Source organism: Aquarana catesbeiana, linkage group LG06 (genome assembly GCF_042186555.1).
Source record: "Aquarana catesbeiana isolate 2022-GZ linkage group LG06, ASM4218655v1, whole genome shotgun sequence".
Lineage (NCBI taxonomy): Eukaryota > Metazoa > Chordata > Amphibia > Anura > Ranidae > Aquarana > Aquarana catesbeiana.
The window spans coordinates 157,490,805-157,513,300 of NC_133329.1; the positions used below are offsets into that span (position 1 = coordinate 157,490,805).

General features: G+C 44.6%; 1 protein-coding gene across 2 annotated transcripts in view; it reads left to right on the forward strand.

The window, feature by feature from the left end:
- Positions 1 to 22,496, forward strand: part of TMC7 (transmembrane channel like 7) — a 149,322-nt gene that overhangs the window by 103,759 nt on the left and 23,067 nt on the right. For both annotated transcript variants that reach the window (XR_012235021.1, XM_073591109.1), the window contains exons 9-14: positions 4,936 to 5,090; positions 6,376 to 6,493; positions 16,680 to 16,777; positions 17,843 to 18,026; positions 18,364 to 18,494; positions 18,597 to 18,752. Coding sequence is in view for 1 of the 2 variants with exons in the window: in XM_073591109.1 (XP_073447210.1) it covers positions 4,936 to 5,090; positions 6,376 to 6,493; positions 16,680 to 16,777; positions 17,843 to 18,026; positions 18,364 to 18,494; positions 18,597 to 18,752 (842 nt within the window). In the remaining variant the exon portion in view is untranslated. The remainder of the gene's footprint in view (positions 1 to 4,935; positions 5,091 to 6,375; positions 6,494 to 16,679; positions 16,778 to 17,842; positions 18,027 to 18,363; positions 18,495 to 18,596; positions 18,753 to 22,496) is intronic.

Below are 22,496 nucleotides of genomic sequence, written 5' to 3' on the forward strand. Positions count from 1 at the left end.
ACAGGTCAAGGGAATACAGGTTGGAGTGCTTCAGGAAAAAATCTTGCTATACGCGGATGACACCCTGCTGTACTTGGCCGATGCAGGAGCCTCCCTGAGCTCTGCACTTGAGATAATAGATCAATTCGGCAGATACTCTGGGGTTCGCATCAACTGGGATAAGTCAGTCCTTTTTTCCCTTAATAGCTCGGGCCCCAGGGTGGCTACCAACACACCACTCCAATGGGTAGATGAATTTAAATATCTCGGGGTAATTGTTAGAGAGTCCCGCCAAGCCTACATGGAAGATAACCTCTCCCTCCTCCTGACCCAATTTGGCAAGAAATGCCAACTTTGGAGGACCCTACCGCTGTCTCCGGTGGGCAGAGTGAATTTGGTAAAAATGGTCCATCTCCCCAAGTTCACCTACTTTTTCAGGAACACTCCGTGCCTCATTCCCAAATCCTTTTTTCAAAAATTGGATTCAATTGTTTCCACTTTTGTCTGGGCTGGGAAAGCTCCAAGACTGGCAAGGAAGATGCTCCAGCTCCCCCTATCCCAGGGAGGACTGGCGTTGCCACATTTCCAGCTCTACTTTTGGGCGGCAGTCCTGGTAACTGTCCGGTGGTGGTTTGACCAGCCCAGACAGAACCCTGCGGTGACCCTTGAGGCGGCCATCCTGGGATCCTATGCGGCGTTAACTAACTTACCCTACAGAGGGCCCAAGGCCCACCCCCAGGTAACGTCTTTAATGCGTACAACTATACAGGTATGGCAAAAGGCAAGTCTGATTCGGTCATCTCCCCCCATATGCCCCTGTGGGGTAATCCCCTGCTATCACATCTCTATGGGCTTCCGGACCCTCAGTTGTGGGCGGTCAGGGGGATAGTAACTATTAAACATATCTATCATGATCGGTCCTTTTCCTCCTTTGAAACACTGAAAGCTAAACATAATGTCCCTGCTTCCATGAAGTTCAGGTACTATCAACTAAAACATGCGGTACAGGCCCAGTTCCCTGGCACCCTGACCCTTCAGACTGACGCAGTTGAACAACTGCTCATTGCTAAAATCATGGACAAACCCCTGTTCTCCCTCTACTTCTACCTTTCACTTGCACATATGACATCCCTGACTAAGGTTTTTAATAAATGGAAGACTGACATCCCAGAGCTGACAGACAATAGTTGGGAAGATATAGTGTCTGACTATACCACAAAAATGATCTCAGCAAGGGATCGCTTCATTCAAATTAAGTTCCTACATAGGGCATATTATACCCCAGTGAGGCTAGCCAGTATATATCTGGGAACGAACGCTCTCTGCTCCAGATGTGGCGTGTCTCCTGGTACTTTTTTTCACATGGTATGGTCATACCCTGTGTTACGTCCATACTGGGAGGGAGTGATGGAAGTCCTGGGCACGTTTGGGGACTTGGACCATTCCCCAAACGTTGGATCCTGCTTTGGCACTACTGGGCAATATGGAAAACATTGAAGCATCCAGATATGACAAACTGTTCCTGTTCTATGCTCTATACTATGCCAGACGGGAGATTCTTCTCAGGTGGAAGCAGCCCGAACCCCCCCCCCCAAACACACACACACACAACATATGTGTGTACATATGACCACGATAAACTCTGCCTACCTTTGTACAAGTTGACATATGAGAGTAGAAATTGCCCTAAAAAATTTGATAAAGTCTGGTCTCCATGGTTTGATGCACATGGATAGGAGACCCTGGGCAGTTGGTAATCCCCGGTGCTCTGACTCTATCCTATAGTGTCTTGTGGCAGCAGCTACATAGCAATGTTATTCTGGTGTAGGATTTATATAACCCCTTCCCTATCTTCCGCCCCCCCCCCCTCTCTTCTCCCCCTTCCTAGACCCCCCCCCTTTTCCACTCCTACTATGAGCCGTCAATACTGCTAGGAATATGATTGCTAAAATGCTTTAACTATTAGATGTCATTGTATGCTTAAATGAATAACTGCTAGCTGTAACTATATTGTCAACGTCATTATTATGAAAATATATATATATATATATATATATATATATATATATATATATATATATATATATATATATATATATATATATATATATATAAATTTTCTTTTAAATAAAATACCATTTACTATTAAAAAACAAAACAAAACTAAAGTGATTGTAAAATTTCATGTTTAAAAAAAAAAAAAAAATTGTTATACCTACCTGCTCTATGCAATCGATTTTGCACAGAGCAGCCTGGATCCTCCTCCTCTCAGGTCCCTCTACTGTGCTCCTGGCCCCTTCCTCCTGTTGAGTGCCCCCACAGCAAGCAGCTTGCTATAGGGGCACCCGAGCCGAGTCACAGCACCTTGTGTCCATTCAGACATGGAGCCGCGACCCAGCCCCACACCCTCTCTCTCCTGATTGGCTGAATGATTTTGATTGATTATAGTGGGAGCCAATCGTGCCGTGCTGCTGTCTCAGCCAATGATGAAGGCAGCTTAAACACTCCTGCAACATCGCTGGATAAAGATGGGCTCAGGTAAGTATTAGGGGGGCTGCTACACACAGATCTTTTAATCTTAATGCATATAATGCATTAAGATTAAAAAAAAAAAAAAACCTTCTGCCTTTAGATTCCCTTTAAATTCATTATACAAAAAAAGTTTCTATTCTGCAGTACAACCCCAATTCCAAAAACATTGGGGCGCTGTATAAAATCTACGTAAAAACAGAATGTAATGATTTGCCAATCTCATAAACCCATATTTTATTCACAATAGAAAACATATTGAATCTTTAAACTGAGAAAATGTTTTACTTTAAGGGGGAAAAAAAAGTAATTTTGAAATTGATGACCGCAACACATTTAAAAAAAGTTGGGACAGGGCAACAAAAAGCTGGCAAAAGTAAATGATACTAATAAGGAAGAGCTGGACGATTGCAATTAATTGGGTTAATTGGCAAGAGGTCAGCAACATGACTGGGTATAAAAAGTGCATCTTAGAGAGTCAGAGTGTCTCAGAAGTAAAGATGGGTAGAGGTTCACCAATCTGACAAAAGCTATGTCTAAAATTATCAAACAATTTCATAATAATGTTTCTCAACGTAAAATTGCAAAGACTTTAAATATATCATCTACAATACATAATATCATCAAAATATTCTGAGAAATCTCTGTGCACAAGGGACAAGGCCAAAACGCAATATTGTATGCCTGCGATCTTCAGGCCCTCAGATAATACTACATTATAAACAGGCATGATTCTGTGATGGACAACACTGCATGGGCTCAGGAATACTTCCAAAAAATCACTGTCTGAACACTGTTCACTGTGCTATCTAAAAATGGTAAAGCTCTATCATGCAAAAAAGAAGACATATCTGAACATGATCCAAAAACACGGTTGTCTTCTCTGGGCCAAAGCTCATTTAAAATGGTCTGTTGCAAAGTGGTAAACTGTTCTGTAGTCAAACAAATCGAAATTTGACAATGTTTATGGCACTTATGGGTCCCACATCCTCCGAACTAAAGAGGAGAGGGAACTTCTGGCTTGTTATCAGCACTCAGTTCAAAAGTCAACAATTTTGGAAAGGCACCATCAATGCTGAAAGATATATCTAGGTTTTAGAGCAGCATATTCTCAGGCAGGAACGGGACAACATTTCTCTCCCGCAACTGGCCTCATTTACTGATTACACATTTACAGAGTGGTATTAAAAGGGTGGGTGTGTGTGTGGGGGGGGGGGGGGGGGGGCGGCATGTCCCTGTCCCAAATTTTGGGGAATTAGGGTTGTAATTTGCAGGCTTTTTGTTGCCTTGTCCCAACTGTTGCTGCCGTTAATTTCAACATTACCTTTTTTAATTTTTTTTTCTTAAAATGGTACATTTTCTCAGTTTAACCATTTGTTGTTTTCTAATTTCTAGTGTCAATAAAATATATGGGTTTGAGATTTGCAAATTATTGCATTCTGTTTTTACGTAGATTTTACACAGCTTCCCAGCTTTTTTGAAATTTGGGTTGTAGTTTTCAGTTCGTCTGGCAGACATAAACTTCCTTACTTGTACAAAGTATCAGGTTTTTATGAATTTATTTTCTTGACGTACTGACTAGACCCAGTTTATGGCAATTAGCACTTCTCGGATGTTCAGTTCTGTTGTTGCTGGAGGCACAATGTATCTAGTTACAGTTGTGCTGAAGGAATGGTCATGACACATGTTGTTTATTGGGGGAAGTTTATGACTTTTACACATAGCGTTAAGAGCTACATTTAAAGTTTTCATTTTACGTATCAGTTTACTATAGTACAGTACAAAAAAGTGAAGCAAATTTTATTTGGGGGTTATTGGCTAAAGGTCTTTTCAAGCATAACAAAGTACAGTATATGGCCCATCTGTGCTGGAATGCTAATAAAACACACGTGCAACCTCATGGGCTACAATAAATAACAGGTCAAATTGTAAAGAACGTTGGTGAAGTGGAATAACGCCTTATTAGTTTGATTTAATTTACAAACCTGCCCTGCAAAATATGTCTCTGTTTGTATTGGTTGATTTGATGTTGGTCTTGACTGCTATGGTCAGCAGCCCCTTTTTTTGCTAGCTATACATTTAGCCATGCTGGTCTGTTGGGGTTGAAGCAGTGTCTAATACTCCCTTCAATACTATTCTATGAAGGCTCAGCTTTTTTAAGGGTAAATGTATGTAAAAAACAGCACCTGGTTTGTTCTGCAAAATGGTAAAAAGCTAAAACAAATATACAGTATCACCATATAGTATTCGTAGCATGTTGTGCATCTTTATATAGTATTCCCAGTATACTCAGAACTGCATTTACTGTAAATAGTATTACATAATAGTACAAAAAAGCAAACCAGTATCAGTTTAAAACATTTGTAAAGCATTTTTTTATATAACTTTAGTATTATGTGGTTAAGCAAGTCATTACTGTGTTTTCAGGTTTCTCAAAAAACAGGCCAACTGAGTCTTCTGATAGAATATCTCCCATCTATTGTCATTACTATTGCCAACTTTATTACTCCAATTATTTTTGAAATCATTGTACAATATGAAGACTATGCTCCAGCTTTTGTGATCCGCTTTACACTTATAAGGTATGTTACTTCATTTTGCATTATCTCATTTTTAGGACTTGGCACTGTAAAGCAGTTCAGCATTGCAGATCAGTGCAGTACATCAGTTATGTGTTTGATGCCGATGCCACACAGATATTTTCAAAACTGTGACAGGTAGCACATGATGGAATTTCACCACAGCATACATACTGTACGTGCATACATGCTGTACATACATAAGTGTAAATGGCAACCTAAAGTGATCTTGTTAGCCAGTTTGACCAGCTCACAAGAAGGCACATAAAGGTGCCTGCTGTAACTTATGTTAATAGAAGCCTCTGTGTATCCTTCTGATCATACACTCAAAGTATAACTAAAGGAAAAACCTTTTTTTTTTTTTTTTTCTAGTTTTGGATGGATTGGAGAGGGATTAGAACACCTGTCTGTTTTTATTGCTGTGTGTGCCCCCCGTTAAGGATCTATGCCCCCTCTATTTGTCCTGTTTACTGGTATTGAAAGTAAAAAAGTAAAAGAAAATCCCAAATGTTGGGTTGTCCCCAGAAAAGTAATAGAATGGAAATCTTCTAATGAGGGCTAGTTCTGGTGACCTTGGGGTCCCCAAGGAATTCCCCAAATTTGCAGGGATTTCCTCTCGCTTCCTGTTTTGGCTATTGTACAGAAAGTGAAACTCCCCAATGGTCCACAGATGGCAAAAATACACCTTACAGGCATTATAACCCTTCCTTGCGATATCCAAAAGGAAAAAATAAATAAAGTCGTGCCTATACTCCTACTTTCAATATGGGACAGGAAGTGTAGGGAATGCTCCCCAATGGAAAACATGCTGAAACAAAATCTCACAGGGTTATAACCCTCCCTAACTCTAACCAAAATGAAAAAAAAAAAGTTTTGCCTAAACTTTTACTTTAACTGTAGTTTTCCCAAAGCACCAAATCTTTCATGTTTCTTTCTTGGCAGGTTTTCTTTAATATGTGTTACCTTTATTGAATTACTGATGTATTGCTTTTTGAGACTAATATTTAGCAACATTGCAAAGTGCATATATTGTCTAGTGGTATGTATTCTGTATTGTGTCATTGTAATGTGTGCATTGTCCAGCAATATTTCACAGGACCTCATTTCACCGTTTCACTGGGACTTTGACTTCTTGTTTTTTTTTGTTCAAGGTGAAACCATACAAAGGCCTGTTTTGTAACCTGCAGTAGTTTCCCAGAAAGCTAAAGTTACTTAAGACAGTAATGGAAAGCTGTTTTTCTAACCCCCGTGTCTCTATTTCCTTGATCTGAATCTGTTTGTCTTCTAGGTGTGTGTTTGTGCGATTGGCCAGCATTGCTGTACTACTTATCTCGTTATGGACTAAAATCACTTCCTGCTCAAACCAGAGCTGCAAGTCTTGTGGATATAACTATAAGGATTACCCGGTAAATCAGCATTTCTTTTTGTCATTGTTGTATAATAATTTTAGCTTGAAGCATTCATTCAGTGAATTGTAGAAAAGTAAACAAAAAATTGTAACTGAGGTGTAGGGGTCATAGAGGACACAACTTCCCATGAAAACTTAGATAAACATGCAGGCTCAATAGGAGAACCAGAAGTTCCAGACCAGTGATTCAACGTATTGAAGCCACAGGGTCTGCATGACATGTGAGCAACTAACATTTTAATCTGATTCCAGAGTTATATGTGGTCACTTTGAGCTTGGGTGATTGTAATTCTCTCCATGTACAACGTAACAATAAGTTTCCAGTGTACTTGCTCAATCACCCCCCCCTGTGGCCACAATGTTGCCAGTTTGGACTAGACTCAACTTTCTATAGTCCTGATAGAACAGGGGTAGGCAACCCCCGGCGCGTGAAGCCTCTCTTGCCGCCAATCGACTCCCTCCCGATCAGCAGAGCAGTGCAGGGAAGTGTCAGTGAGACACTACTGCATTTGAATTTCAGGACTCCCCAAGCCGCACCTACACTGAGGGGGGGGGGCACTGTGTCCCCACACATTGTAAAAGATGGGAAACATTGTTTGGTTCTCTAACTTTGCTGTAGCTGCGATTGTCAGCTTTTGTGATGGGTAAGGGATTGCGTGCAGTTCTGCTGGGGGGAGCGGCCCCTGTTTCCAGGAGGAGGAGGACTGTCATTGGCCACTGCTAAAGCCAATCAGTCCTGCTAGCCCCGCTCACCATCTGGAGGAAGATGACTCGCTTGGTTACCACTGCCCATCTCAGAAAGAAGGGATTTCACTGTGATTGAGAAAACCACAATCAGGTGACAGTTTGTGGAATTACTGTTGATCTTCTGGGAGCTTTGTTGAAATTATTCCTAAACCTTTGCGTCACTTACTACTGAACCCCTGCACTCTGTGCCCCTTTAAGCCACAGCCACTTTTTGTCAGCTGTCGGCCCAACTTATGATTCTGCATACAGGTACACTGCTTTCAGAAAATGCCCCTGAACTGAGCTCATCATTGCGCATCCATTCCATATGCTTGTATGTGACATCACATACATCACATACAAGCACGTGGGCTGGATGCGAGAGGTGGATCAGCAGGATGAGTGTGCCAGGACAGGTAGATGTGTCTTATCTCTGCTTCCTTTCACCACTCTGCATATCATAGGTGAGCAGGAGGATACAGCGGTGGGGCAGATGTGCAGGGCAGTACAGTGGTGGAAGAGATGAGAAGGGGGTTCAGCAGTGGGACAGATGAGCAGGGGGGTAGAGCAGTGGGTCAGATGTGAAAGGAGGTGCATTGGTGGGGCAGATGAGCAGGGGGTTACAGTTGTGGGGCAGGAGAGCAGGGACCACAGAGGTGGGCCAGAGGAGCAGGGGGGTACAGAGGTGAAGACAGATGTGCAGGAGGTACATTGTTGGGGCAGATGAGAAAGCGGGTTACAGTGGTGGGGCAGATGGGTTCAGTGTTAGGACAGATGAGAAGGTGATTCAGTAGTGAGACAGAAGAGCATGGGGATACGGTGGTGGAGCAGATGTGCAGGAAGGTATAGTGGTGGGGCAGATGAGAAAAGGGGTACATTGATGGGGCAGATGAGCAGGGGGGTTACAGTGGTGGGGCAGAAAAGAAGGGGGTAGGGTGATGGGGCAGATGAGCAGGGGGTTACAGTTTTGGAAACAGATGAGCAAGGGGGTTCAGTGTTGGGCCAGATGAGAAGGGGTTACAGTGGAAGGAAAGATGAGCAGGGGGGTTCAGTGTTGGGACAGAGGAGAAAGGAAGTACATTGGTGGGACAGATGTGCAGGGGGTTACAGAGGTGGGGCAGAGAAGCAGGGGGTACAGAGGTGGGACAGATGTGCAGAGGAGAAAGGAGGTACATTGGTGGAACACATGAGCAGGGGGTTACAGTGGTGGGGTAGAAGAGCAAGGGGAACAGAGGTGGGACAGATGTGCAGGAGGTACAGTCGTGGGGCAGATGAGAAAGGGGGTTACATTGGTGGGAAAGATGAGCAGGGGGGTTCAGTGTTGGGGCAGAGGAGCAGGGGGTACAGAGGTGAGGCAGATGTGCAGAGGAGAAAGGAGGTACATTGGTGGAACACATGAGCAGGGAGTTACAGTGGTGGGGCAGAAGAGCAGTGGGAACAGAGGTGGGACAGATGTGCAGGAAGTACAGTCGTGGGCCAGATGAGAAAGGGGGTTACAATGGTGGGGCAGATGAGCAGATAAGTTCAGTGGTGGAGCAGATGTGCATGGAGGTACAGTGGTGGAGCAGATGTGCATGGAGGTACAGTGGTGGAGCAGATGTGCATGGAGGTACAGTGGTGGGGCAGATGAGCAGGGGGGTACAGTGGTGGGGCAGATGTGCAGGGTAGTACAGTGGTGGGGCAGATGTGCAGGGGGTTAGTCGGGCAGATGAGAAAGGGGGTACATGTGTGGGGCAGATGTATAGGGGGTTACAGTGGTGGGGCAGATGTGCAGGGTAGTACAGTGGTGGGGCAGGTGTGCAGGGTAGTACAGTGGTGGGGCAGATGTGCAGGGTAGTACAATGGTGGGACAGATGAGCAGGGGGGTACAGTGGTGAAACAGGTTTGCAGGGGGGACAGTGATCTGAGGTGTAAAGGTGCATGAATTGGGGCTCATCTGAGGTGTGGAGTTGCAGGAATTTGGTCTGATCTGAGGCGTGAGAGTGCAGGATGTTAATTTCTCACTACCAAAGTAGTTTGCAGTAGTTTACAATCATTTTCATGATTGAGTGTGAAGTTTAAATTTTTTTGTTATAAAATCTGCAAGCTCAATTTCTTAGAAAACATTTTTCGGTACACTGCTCAAAAGGTTGTCTACCCCTGTGATAGAGCATAAATGATTATATCAGATGTTTGTCTAAAGGCCCGTACACACGATCGGACTTTTTGACAACAAACATGCAAATTGGCTGTTTTGGAGCAACATCCGACCGTGTGTACGCTCCACTGGACGGACTTTTTCTGTTTTCATCGGACTTTTGTTGGCTGTGCGAACGCACAAACTTTCTGGCAACCAAAGTCTGATGGAGTAATGTCCGATCGTGTGTACAGAAAACCATCTGACTTTTGTACAAACTACAGTACGCAGCCGTGAGAATGGGATCGCGCTGGTTCTCGGCGACAGGGTACTGTATATCTCGCGCTGGCTGCAATAGGAAAAACACATTTTCCTATTGCAGCGAGCACGAGAGGGAATTCCCCTCTGGGAGAATACCAGGCCCTTAGGTCTGGTATGGATCTTAAGGGGAACCCCTTACGCCAAAAAAAAAAAAAACGGCGTGGGGGTCCCCCCAAAACCATACCAGACCCTTATCCAAGTACGCAGCCCGACCGGTCAGGAAAGGGGGTGAGGACGAGTGAGCGCCCCCCCTCCTGAACCTTACCAGGCCGCATGCCCTCAACATGGGCGGTGGGTGCTTTAGGGGAGGGGGCGCCCTGCGGCCCCCCACCCCAAAGCACCTTGTCCCCATGTTGATGAGGACAAGGGCCTCTTCCCGACAACCCTGGCCGTTGGTTGTCGGGGTCTGCGGGCGGTGGGCTTATCGGAATCCGGGACCCCCCTTTAATAAGGGGGCCCCCAGATCCCGGCCCCCCACCCTATGTGAATGAGTATGGGGTAAATCCTACCCCTACCCATTCACCTAGGGGAAAAAAGTGTCAATAAAAAAAAACACAGTACACAGGTTTTAAGAGTAATTTATTAGGCAGCTCCGGGGTCGTCTTCCGACTTCTCCCGGTGTTCGGCCTCTTCTCCCGGGCCCTTCCGCTATCTTCTTCCAGCTCTTTTGCCAGCGGGGGACCCGGTCTGCTGCGCTGTCTTGTCCCGTCTTCTCTTCTCTTCTTCTCTTCTTCCGATGTTGACACGACGCTCTCTCCAGCTGGAATGCTGTGTGCGAGCTGCGGAGCCATTTATATAGGCGGTGTTGATGAGGACAAGGGCCTCTTCCTGACAACCCTGGCCGTTGGTTGTCGGGCCTCTTCTCCCGGTGTCCGGTTCTTCTGCCGGGCTCCTCCGCTATCTTCTGCTTTTTTGCCGTTCTCTTGCTAAGGATTCCTATAAGCCGCCCGCAGACCCCGACAACCAACGGCCAGGGTTGTTGGGAAGAGGTTCTTGTCCTCATCAACATCCCCCAATGTTGAGGGCATGCGGCCTGGTACGGCTGAGGAGGGGGGGTGCTCGCTTGTCCCCACCCCCTTTCCTGACCGGCAGGGCTGCATGCTCGGATAAGGGTCTGGTATGGATTTTGGGGGGACCCCCATGCCGTTTTTTTGGCGTAGGGGGTTCCCCTTAAAATCCATACCAGACCTAAGGGCCTGGTATGCCCCTGGAGGGGAACCCATGCCGTTTTTTTTATTTAAAATTTGGCGTGGCGTTTCCCCTCATGATTTACACCAAAAGCAGTGACTGGCATTGACAGGGATGGCCAATGCCCTTTGTACAAAAATCCACAGGAAAGTTTGTACAAAGTCCTATCGTGTGTGTATAAGGCTTTACAGTCCCTTTTTTTTATTTTCATTTTATTTATTTGTTTAACGCTATTGTATGCTTTTTTACCTCGTTGTTTTGTGCATAATTGGGGATAGACTTAACCACTTGAGGACCAGCCTCGTTTTGGATTTTAGGTGTTTATATGTTTAAAACAGGTTTTTCTGCTAGAAAATTACTTAGAACCCCCAAACATTATATATGGTTTTTCTTCTAACACCCTAGAGAATACAATGGCGGTCATTGCAATACTTTTTTTGCACCGTATTTGCGCAGCGGTCTTATAAGCGCACTTTTTTTGGAAAAAATTCACTTTTTTGAATAAAAAAATAAAACCGTAAAGTTATCCCAATTTTTTTTTATATTGTGAAATATAATGTTACGCCAAGTAAATTGATACCCAACATGTCATGCTTGAAAATTGCGCCCACTCGTGGAATGGCATCAAACTTTTACCCTCAAAAATCTCCATAGGCGACGTTTAGAAAATTCTACAGGTTGCATATTTTGCACTACAGAGGAGGTCTAGGGCTAGAATTATTGCTCTCGCTCTACTGGTCGCGGCGATACCTCACATGTGTGGTTTGACCACCGTTTTCATATGCGGGCGCTACTCGCGTATGCGTTTGCTTCTGCGCGCGAGCTCGTCGGGACAGGGGGGTTTTAAAAAAAAAATTTTTTTATTATTTATTTTACAATATTTTATTTATTTTTACACTGTTTAAAAAAAATAAAAAATTGTGTCACTTTTATTCCTATTACAAGGAATGTAAACATCCCTTGTAATAGAAAAAAGCATGGCAGGACCTCTTAAATATGAGATCTGGGGTCAAAAAGACCTCAGATCTCATATTTACATTAAAATGCAATAAAAAAAAAAAAAGTCATTTAGAAAAATGACATTTGAAAAAATATGCCTTTTAAGAGGCGTGGACGGAAGTGATGTTTTGACGTCGCTTCCGCCCAGCAGTGTCATGGAGACGAGTGAGCGCCATCTTGGCCTCACTCGTCTCCAGACACACCACGGCACAGCACGCGATCACCTCCGCCGCTACCGACGGCTCCGGTAAGCGGCGGAGGGCACCGGATCGCGGCGGGAGGGGGGGGGCCCTCTCCCGCTACCGATAAAAGTGATCTTGCGGCGAATCCAACGCAGGGACCACTTTTATCTGAAAGCCGGCCGCCGCACGAAAACGGGGATACCGGGGTTATGGCAGCTAGCTGCTGCCATAACAACGATATCCCCGTTCAAACTTAGGACGTACATAGTCGTGCGGCGGTCGGGAAGTGGTTAAAGGAGTTGATTTGCAAAATCTGAGTGCAGCTGTGTATGGAAACCAATCGGCTTCCAGTTTCTTTTTTTTTTTTTTAGTCAAAGCTTAATTGAACAAGCTGAAGTTAGAAGCTAATTGGCTACCATGCACAGCAGCACCAGATTTTGCACTCTCCTGTTTTAGTAAATCAACCCCAGTGTGTAGAGGCAAAAAAAACCAAAGGCCCCTTTCACACTGGGGCGTCGGCAGTAAAGCGCCGCTATTTTTAGCGGCGCTTTACCGTCGCATTTGCAGGGGTATTCGGCCGCTAGCGGGGCACTTTTACGCCCGCTAGCGGCCGAAAAAGGGTTAAGACCACCCGCAAAGCGCTGCCGCAGCAGCACTTTGCCGGCGGTATAGCCGCGCTGCCCCATTGATTTCAATGGGCAGGAGCGGTATACACACCGCTCCAAAGATGCTGCTAGCAGGACTTTTTTTACCGTCCTGCTAGTGCACTGCTCCAGTGTGAAAGCCCTTGGGCTTTCACACTGAAGAGATGGTAGTGGCTCTTTCAGGACGCTTTGCAGGCACTATTTTTAGCACCGTAGCGCCTGCAAAGCGCCCCAGTGTGAAAGGGGTCAAAAACAAAACCTATTTGGTACATCTCTGCAATAGGTGCACCTTTCTTTATGTTTTGTCTTTTTAAAAACACTGCAAGTACAGAACACTACCTCCTTAGACCCCTTTCACACTGGGGCGGTTTGCAGGCGGTATTTTTATCGCAATACCGCCTGCAAACCGCCCCTAAACAGCCTCCGCTGTTTGTTCACTGTGAAAGCCTGAGGGCTTTCACACTGAAGCGGTGCGCAGGCAGGACGGTGAAAAAAGTCCTGCAAACCGCTTTTTTTGGAGCGGTGAAGGAGCAGTGTATTCATCGCTCCTTCACCGCTCCTGCCCATTGAAATCAATGGGACAGCGCGGCTATACCGCAGCAATACCGCGCTGTACGAGGGATTTTAACCCTTTTTCGGCCGCCAGCGGGGGTTAAAACCGCACCGCTAGCGGCCGAATAGCGCTGCAAGAACGACGGTACAGCAGCGCTAAAAATAGCGCTGTTGTACCGCCGACGCCCCCACCGCCCCAGTGTGAAAGGGGCCTTAGAGCTGCACGATTCTGCCTAAAATTAGAATCACAATTTTTTTTTTTTTTTTTGCTTAGACTAAAGATCATGATTCTTACGGCGTAACGTCATCTTTCACATTATACAAAAAATATGGGATAACTTTACGGTTTCGTGTGGTTTTTTTTTTTGGTTTTTTTTTTTTTTGTGTATTTTTTCCAAAAAAAATTGCATTTGAAAGACCGCTGCGCAAATAGTGTGACATAAAATATTGCAACAACCACCTTTTTATTCTGTAGGGTCTCTGCTAAAAAAAAAAAAAAAAAAAAAAAAATATTGATGTTTAGGGGTTCTAAGTAATTTTCTGGTAAAAAAATACTGATTTTAACTTATAAGCAACAAGTGTCAGAAAAGGGTTTAGTCTTTAAGTGGTTAAACTGCCCTTCATTCTGTTGATCTAAAAGAACAGAAGATGCAATGTTTCTCTTTATCTCTGCATAAGCCATGTTGTGACAGCTGTCTGCTTGAGCAGAGAACTCTCTGCACTGAATTGAGAAAATGTTTTTTTAAGATCGGGAGGGGGGTAGAATCGCGATCTTGATTCTTTAACGATTAATCATGCAGCTCTACTACCTGTTGATCATAGCAGAAATTCAGTGAACTGCTAACTTCCTGTTTGAGCTGACAGCATTGCCTATGCCGCACTGAAATCCCAAGCAGTGTTAACAGAACACCTACCTTTAGGCTGGGTTCACACTGGTGCGACACGACAGCCATCCTACTTTGGATCCGACTTTGCCCTGCGACATGAAGCCGGCATGTGTCCGATTTTCAATGAACGGGGATCCGACTTGGATCCCCGCCAATGCCCGGCACTGTGTTTGGTATGAATCTTTAGGGGGAACTCCGCGCCAAATTTTAAATAAAAAACCAGCATGGGTTCCCCTTCCAAGAGCATACCAGGCCCTTGGGTCTGGTATGGACCTTGAGGGGAACCCCCTACGCCGATAAAAACGGCGTGGGGGTCCCCCCCAATCCATACCAGACCCTTATCCGAGCACGCAGCCCGGCCGGACAGGAATGGGGGTGGGGACGAGCGAGCGCCCCCCCCCTCCTGAACCGTACCAGGCCGCATGCCCTCAACATGGGGGGTTGGTGCCTTGGGGGAGGGGGCGCGCTGCGGCCACCCACCCCAAAGCACCTTGTCCCCATGTTGATGAGGACAAGGGCCTCTTCCCGACAACCCTGGCCGTTGGTTGTCGGGGTCTGCGGGCGGAGGGCTTATCGGAATCCAGGAGCCCCCTCTGCTCTGACTTATATAGGCGGTGACCCCGCCCCCTTATGCCGTCACAGTCTCTGGGCATGCTGGGACTGTGACGGCATAAGGGGGCGTGGTCATCGGGTGATGACCACGCCCCCAAAACGTCACAGTCCCAGCATGCCCAGGGACTGTGACGGCATAAGGGGGCGGGGTCACCGCCTATATAAGTCAGAGCAGAGCGCACAGAGAGCATTCCAGCCGGGGAGAGCGTCGTGTCAACATCGGAAGAAGAGATGAAGAGAAGAAGCGGCGAGACAGCGGCGACAAGACAGCGGCAGCAGACCGGGCCCCTCGCTGGCAATAGAGCTGGAAGAAGATAGCGGCGGGGCCCGGGAGAAGAGGCGGAACACCGGGAGAAGTCGGAAGAAGATACCGGAGCTGCCCAATAAATTAATTTTGAAACCTGTGTACTGTGGTTTTTTTTATTGACACTTCCCTAGGTGAATGGGTAGGGGTACCATGTACCCCATACTCATTCACATAGGGTGGGGGGCCGGGATCTGGGGGCCCCCTTATTAAAGGGGGCTCCTGGATTCCGATAAGCCCTCCGCCCGCAGACCCCGACAACCAACGGCCAGGGTTGTCGGGAAGAGGCCCTTGTCCTCATCAACATGGGGACAAGGTGCTTTGGGGTCGGGGGCCGCAGCGCGCCCCCTCCCCCAAGGCACCAACCCCCCATGTTGAGGGCATGCGGCCTGGTACGGTTCAGGAGGGGGGGGGGGGCGCTCGCTCGTCCCCACCCCCATTCCTGTCCGGCCGGGCTGCGTGCTCGGATAAGGGTCTGGTATGGATTGGGGGGGACCCCCACGCCGTTTTTATCGGCGTAGGGGGTTCCCCTCAAGGTCCATACCAGACCCAAGGGCCTGGTATGCTCTTGGAGGGGGAACCCATGCCGGTTTTTTATTTAAAATTTGGCGCGGAGTTCCCCCTCAAGAACATCTGAGCACAAGTCGCGTGCCGAAGTCGGATCATGCAAGACGGCAATCCGACTTTGATCCGACTTCAATGATAGTCAATAGGCTGAAGTAGGATCAAAGTCGGACCAAAGTAGTACAGGGAGCATTTCTAAAGTCGGAACGACTTGTGTCGGACCAGTTAGGACGGCTCCCATAGGGAAACATTAAATTTCACACGTCATGCGACATGAGCTCCCAATGTCGGAGCGTTTGTCGGACCAGTGTGAACCCAGCCTTAATGTAGAGAAGAACGTTTTCTGTAGTCTAGCATGAGAGATCTAAGCAAGGCTGATAACACTGCTAGATAACAGAACCCCCCCCCCCCCCCCTTTTTTTTTTTTTTCTTAAGGAGATGAGAATAGGGGGAGGTGTTTTTCCTTTAATTCTGGTGTAGTAGGGGGGACTGAGTTGTCAGCTCTAATAGAAAGTTAGGAGCATAGGCTCAAACTGTAATTTTCTGTAATTGCAGCCTTTTTAAGGAAATAAAACCTTGGCATATGGGAATATTTTTTGCCAAGACAAAATCTGTCTCGACAATAACATGTAGGCTTCCAGTGCTGGCCATAACGCCTATGCCTTCTTAGACCATGAATGAGTACAGAAATTGGGAATTCCATTCATTTTTGATTTGATGTTTGCTAATTCTTGGCCTGTGATCTTGGACTAGGCTAGATGCCAGGCAACTATTTTTAATTTTTTTTTTCAGTAGAAGGCCAGCAATTGTAGCCTCTTGTTTTTTCTCAAGACAGGTGACTGTAATAGAACAATTAGAAGGATTTTAAAAAAAGGGGTTTATAAGGGGTTTCTTTAGATCAACCAATGTTTAAGTTGGTAACTGTGTCTATTTAGGATTTTCTTTTGATTCCTTGGGTTACTACACATTACTGTTCAGATAATAATAATGTTTCTGTATATATGCAACAAGTCTTCCTTCTTAATTAAAAAAAAAAAAAAAAAAAGTTTTTCAATTTCTGTTTTGATTTTTCTATATTTAATTTTACAGTGCTGGGAATCTCGAGTTGGACAAGAAATGTACAAGCTCATGATTTTTGACTTCTTAATAATAGTGGCAGTGACGATATTTGTAGAATTTCCAAGAAAGTAAGTTGACTGTATTGTATGGGTAAATAAGCATGCCCTAAACTTGCCGTGTAATGTGATGGAACAATTTTATTATGCTTACTGACTCTCTTGTTAGAAAATGCTGCAGAACAGATTTATCTTGCCTTTGGATAATTGGGGACCAAACACAGAGCAAGTCTATAGTTTATTATTATGACCTCTCCTGGAAATACTAGCTGCCTGGCTGCAATGCCAATCCTGCGGCTTCAGTACTTTAGGAGTCAATGACCAAGAGTAAGTATGCAGATTAGGAGCTGTGGTTTCCCTCTGGCTTTTTTGATCTGCATGCTTTTTGGTTCAGTGACACAAAGTATAGACATTGAATTAGCAAGACTGCTAGCTTTTTTAGGGGAATCTATATTGGCATCCCCCACATTTCTGTCTTTACTTGCACTCTTCACTAAAATTCAGGGTGGGGCATTGTTGATGGCCGCTATGACCTAAGCTGGCAGTGTGTTACATTTGCTGGTTACCTTTCTCACTCGGTCACTTAAATGTTTCCAGTGAATGGGAGTTTTTTTGAGATGTTGCAGGATTCAACCCCCATCCCTACCCCCACCCATATGTTATAGTTTGCACAGGGCAAAGGTGGGGAAAGAAATTGAATAATTGGTATCCTGTGGACATTTTATTCTATTTTTATTGTACTTTTATTGTACTTGTACACAAATAAAGGAAAACAAAGAGGGCTTTGCAAAGCAACATGGGAAGGTGTGTTTTTTGTTTTTAACCAGCAAAATCCGTTTCACTGTACTCACCCTTATTTAATGTTTTAAAATAAAACTGGAGATACATTCAGCCAAGCAACAATCCACCCATTCCCACTTCATACTTCATACTTTTTACAAAAGCCATACCTCTTGGAGGCCTGCACAGCTACACTGTAGGAAGGTATGGATTTGATCAATGTTAATGATTAAGGTTTTGACTCTCCCACTGCTTGGTTGGGTCACGATGATGTAATTCCTGTGTATACGCATCATCATGGCACAAGTTGGCTGACCCGAGTTGACTCATATTTAAGCAGTGTTTTTTGATGTTTAGGTTGCTAGTCACTTATTGCTCGTGTAAGCCAGTTAAGTGGTGGGGCCAGCAGGAGTTTGAAATTCCAGCAAACGTCCTTGAAATTGTGTATGGACAGACCATCTGCTGGATTGGAACCTTCTATTCTCCGCTTCTTCCAGCTATAGCGACTTTAAAGTACTTCGTTATATTCTACATCAAAAAAGTAAGTTTTTAGTCATACATTTAAATCTATGATTTTAACCATTTGGGCATTTGTGCGTATACAGTAAATCATATCCATGCACAAATCACCCACATGTGGCCCAATTATCTATCAGATTAGGCCATTTTAGATTTTCATTGCTTTATCATATGTAGCACAAATTTCTTTCAAATGGATGTAATGAAATTCAAGTTATTAGAAGATCGATGTTCTGAATGTGTGCATATTTATTTTTTTGGCTTTGGGCAGTAGAGAATAAAGCTACATTTGTTATAAATCAGGTTGGCCAATATATTTTGATTGAGTATCCATATCTTATAACCTTTCTCCCCCTCAGATCACTCTAATGGAGAATTGCAGGCCAGCTACCAGACCTTTCCGAGCCTCAAGGTCTACTTTCTTCTTCCAGGTGATACTGCTAATAGGCCTTGTCCTTGCCTGCGTCCCTGTGGGAGTTGGAATTGCAAGGTAAAAAAAAGTTGTCAGTTTTTGTATTTTTATTTTTATTTTTTTTTTGTGTACCTCTCATCTTTGAAATATAGCTCGTATACAATTTTCTTTAATCTGCAGCATACCAGCTTCCAAAGCATGTGGCCCGTTCATCAACTATAACACATCATGGCAGATCATCCCCGCCACTGTAGATTCCTTTCCCGACGGCCTGAGAAAATTAATTTATGTCCTTTCATCTGAATCCTTTGCTGTTCCATTTTTCCTGTTGTTATGGTATGTTTTGGCATTTTAGAATTTCATTATATACATTTTCTGGTTAAAAATAATTTGGTCCAGCATGACTTGCACAGACACACAAAATAATATCCAGCATATTAGAACCCGGTCAAATTTGAGAAATTTAAGCGCCACATCCCTAACTTGAAATTGACAAAAAAATACACTATGGTATGGCATGGGACTTTTTTGAGGCAAAGCATTAATTTTACTGTTAAAAGCATTTTATAAATTCATAATCAGTATCAACTCTTATTGCACAACAAGAGTACATCATGATAACATACAAAATGTGAAAAAATCCAACATTGGTAATTTGGCTCGCATGTATTAGTCTTTATTGTCCTCTTCGTTAGTAGCCACCAATATAGACATTAAATATAATGCAGTCTTAATGAGGTAACAGTTGTCAAAAAAAAAAACACAAAGTGCACTAATCTCTTATGGATTCTCTGCGCAAACGAACATCCATATAAAGCATGTTTTGCCATCTCCATCTCTCCGCTCCTTTCTCTTGGGCACTTCTCATCTCTCACCAAATCTCTTGACTTGAGAAAGCTTATAATCAGTAATGCCCCATGAAAGGCCAGCCATACAATCTCTCTCTGCCTTTTAATGGAAAATCTCTTCCAGCAGGCTTCTGTCAATCTGGGACCAAGGCCAAAAATATTAGCTCTAACCTCCTCCTCCTTGAGCCATTTTACCAGGCTAGTCTTTCCAACAGCACCAGCTCCCAACTCTCTCAAGACCATACTCTCTAAAGAATTGTTCCAATCAAGAGTAAAAATCTCAAAATATCTCGCCCGCACCAGCCCACCTTATCAGCAACCATCCTGCAAGGTATCATCAGGTACGCGCCTTCATACCACCATTCACAAACACTTTTATAGTGTGTCAACCAGAAGTGCATAGATGAGGTATTCACATTAGGAAACCCATACCCACCAAGATCGGGACTCTTCATTACCACCCTTCGCTCTATTCTCTGGAGCCCCAGAAAAACAAACCACATCTGTGTAACTTTCTGAGTCCATTTTATGCTGGGTGGAAAAACTGAACAAAAATATAACAGCAAGGGTAAAACAACAGATTTTTATGACAAGAACTTTCTCCATCAAGGTCAAGCGCCTTGTTTTCCAAAAATCCACTTTCCTGGATACTTTTTCCACTACTTTGGTTGCATTCACCTGCTTCAACAGATCTCTCTCGAAATGCGTGCCCAGTATCACCAGTGAATCCGCCTGTTTCACCTTCACCCCTTTCACTTCAGCATGATTCACTTGACACACACATTTGACTCTTTTGTCAGTTTATGAACAGTTTACTGTTCTCCTTATGTCACCTTCTGATGAGCACACAAAGGTCACATCGTCCATGTACCCCACGGATTTCACATATCCACCATTACTACCTGGCACAAAGACACCTCTTAACCTCTTATCCCTCTGTGTGTGCCTCAATAAGGGCTCAGTAGCGCACATGAATATCATGGGGGATAGAGGGCATCTCTGCTTCACCCCCGAACAAACTGGGAAGGAGCCAGACAAATTCCCATTAACCAACATCTGACTCTCAATCCCAGAGTATAACCCCTTCAGAGTTCTTAAAAACAGTTGAGGCAACCCCATCTACTCAAACTTTGAACAAAAAAGAATGTGACACCTTGTCATGTGCCCCTTCAAGGTCTATCCCCATCAGGGCCAAAGGCATGTTGTTAGTCTGGGCAAAAAAAACAGATCCTGCCATTCCCCTACCAGTTTATTGATCACACAATTTAATCTATTAGCCAATAGTTTTGACACCAATTTATAATCCAACATTAAGGAGGGTGATAGGGCGCCAATTTTCCACATCTCTTCTATCACCCTTCAAGGTAATCACACCCACCCTCGTGGTAGATGAAACGGTCCCCATTGAAACACAGTATCTCACTATTTCCACCAGATGCTCTTTCAATATGGGCCAAAACTTGACATATAGTTCCACAGGCAGACCATCTCTCCCGGGAATCTTATTCTTATGCATCCACCTTAGCACATCCTCCACCTTCCTCTCCGTCACTGGGTCTAGTAGACTTTCCGCCTCCTCTTTCTCCAATCCACTGTTCACCACTGCACAGTACTCTGTGAGTTCCTCCTCTGGCACCTTCCTTTGTACACCATACGACTTCTTGTAGAATGATGCCATCTCCTCCATCATCCTATCTTCTCTCATCTCTTCCTCCCCTGACATCACCAAACTCATCACCTTATTAGTTGAAAACGCTTTTATTAAAGAAAAACCTAGAGCATTGCTCCCCCTCCTCCATATCATTCACCTTTGCATTGGAAATTATCTTCTTCCCTTTTTTCTTTCAATATTTTATTTTTCTTCTCTTGCCTCCTCCAACTCCTTTTTCACATCCACACACAGCCTTTTTACATTTACAAAGGAAGTGGAATTTTCACATAATCATCATTTCACCCTCCTTTCTTTCTCTTGCCCTTAGTCTACACTTTTTCTGGAAAAAAATAGCTGTGTCCTTTCACCCAGTCCTACCATAACAAAACATTTGAAAAATCCACCGATCCATGCCAGTAAATACCAAATTTCCAGCACACCTCCTCCTCTTCCAGCACAGAAACATTCAGCTTCCATAAACCGGTGCCAAACTTTACCCCTATCCCCAGATCCACCTTACAAGAAAGTAGTCTATGGTTGGAAAAGAGAACAGGGACCAGACCATACTTCTCTACCCCCAAAAACTCTGGAAAAAAAAATCATCTATTCTGGATGACACCGTAACCTTTTCTGAGAATAAAGGTATGTGAAGCATCTGTTTCCACTGCTGCATCCTTCAGCCTGAAATCATTCACAAGGTCATTGAGCATCTGGGAGATCACATACATACCTCCCTCCTCCCCTATCCCCTGTCTGTCACTACTCCTTCTGACACAGAAGTCCTTTGAAACAACCATAGCAATCCTTACAGACAGGAACATTCTCAGAACTTCCAGAAATTCTTTTCATGCATTCTTTTCCATGGGTGCATAGCAATTAATAACTCTTACTTTCAACCCCACATATTACAGCAACACAGACAAACATCTGCCCAGCACCACCTCTTCATAAGACGCCACTTGCACATTAACATTATTAATTAAAACCCCCACCCCCTCAGATCTAGAGGCACTACTAGGGGCCCACACCGCAGCTCCCTTCTTCCGTTCCACAATCCCACTTAAATCTTTCATACTACACTCCTGTAAACAAATAATATCTGCCCTAACAGAATATAGATAATCCAGGATCAAAGCATTCCTATGACCCGATTTCAAGCTCCTAACATTAAGCTGATGGTAAGAGCCATCACCAAAAAAATAAGGTAAGCCATCATAACATTGTATTACAATTACTTCCTTAGCTCAGTCTCTTTCATCATCTTCTGTCTCCTCCACGCCACAGGCGAACTGGCAGATTCCTCAGAAACCCCAGGCAACACGATCTCAAGAGATCTCTCCTCCTCACTCTCAAATTCCTCCCCCATCTTCCAAGGCCACCAGTAGAAAATGCCTTGGATCCAGGAGACAGGGCTACTCGCTGACCACACTCCAGGCTCTCCAAACTCTCCACACTTTCCATCTCTTCCTCATCCTCTGATCAGGGAAGACGCTGAGAATGGACCAAATCTCCGCCCTCTCCAGGGGATCTTAAAACCGCTCCTCCTACTTCCATACCATCATTTTCACGGGGGGACCTCAA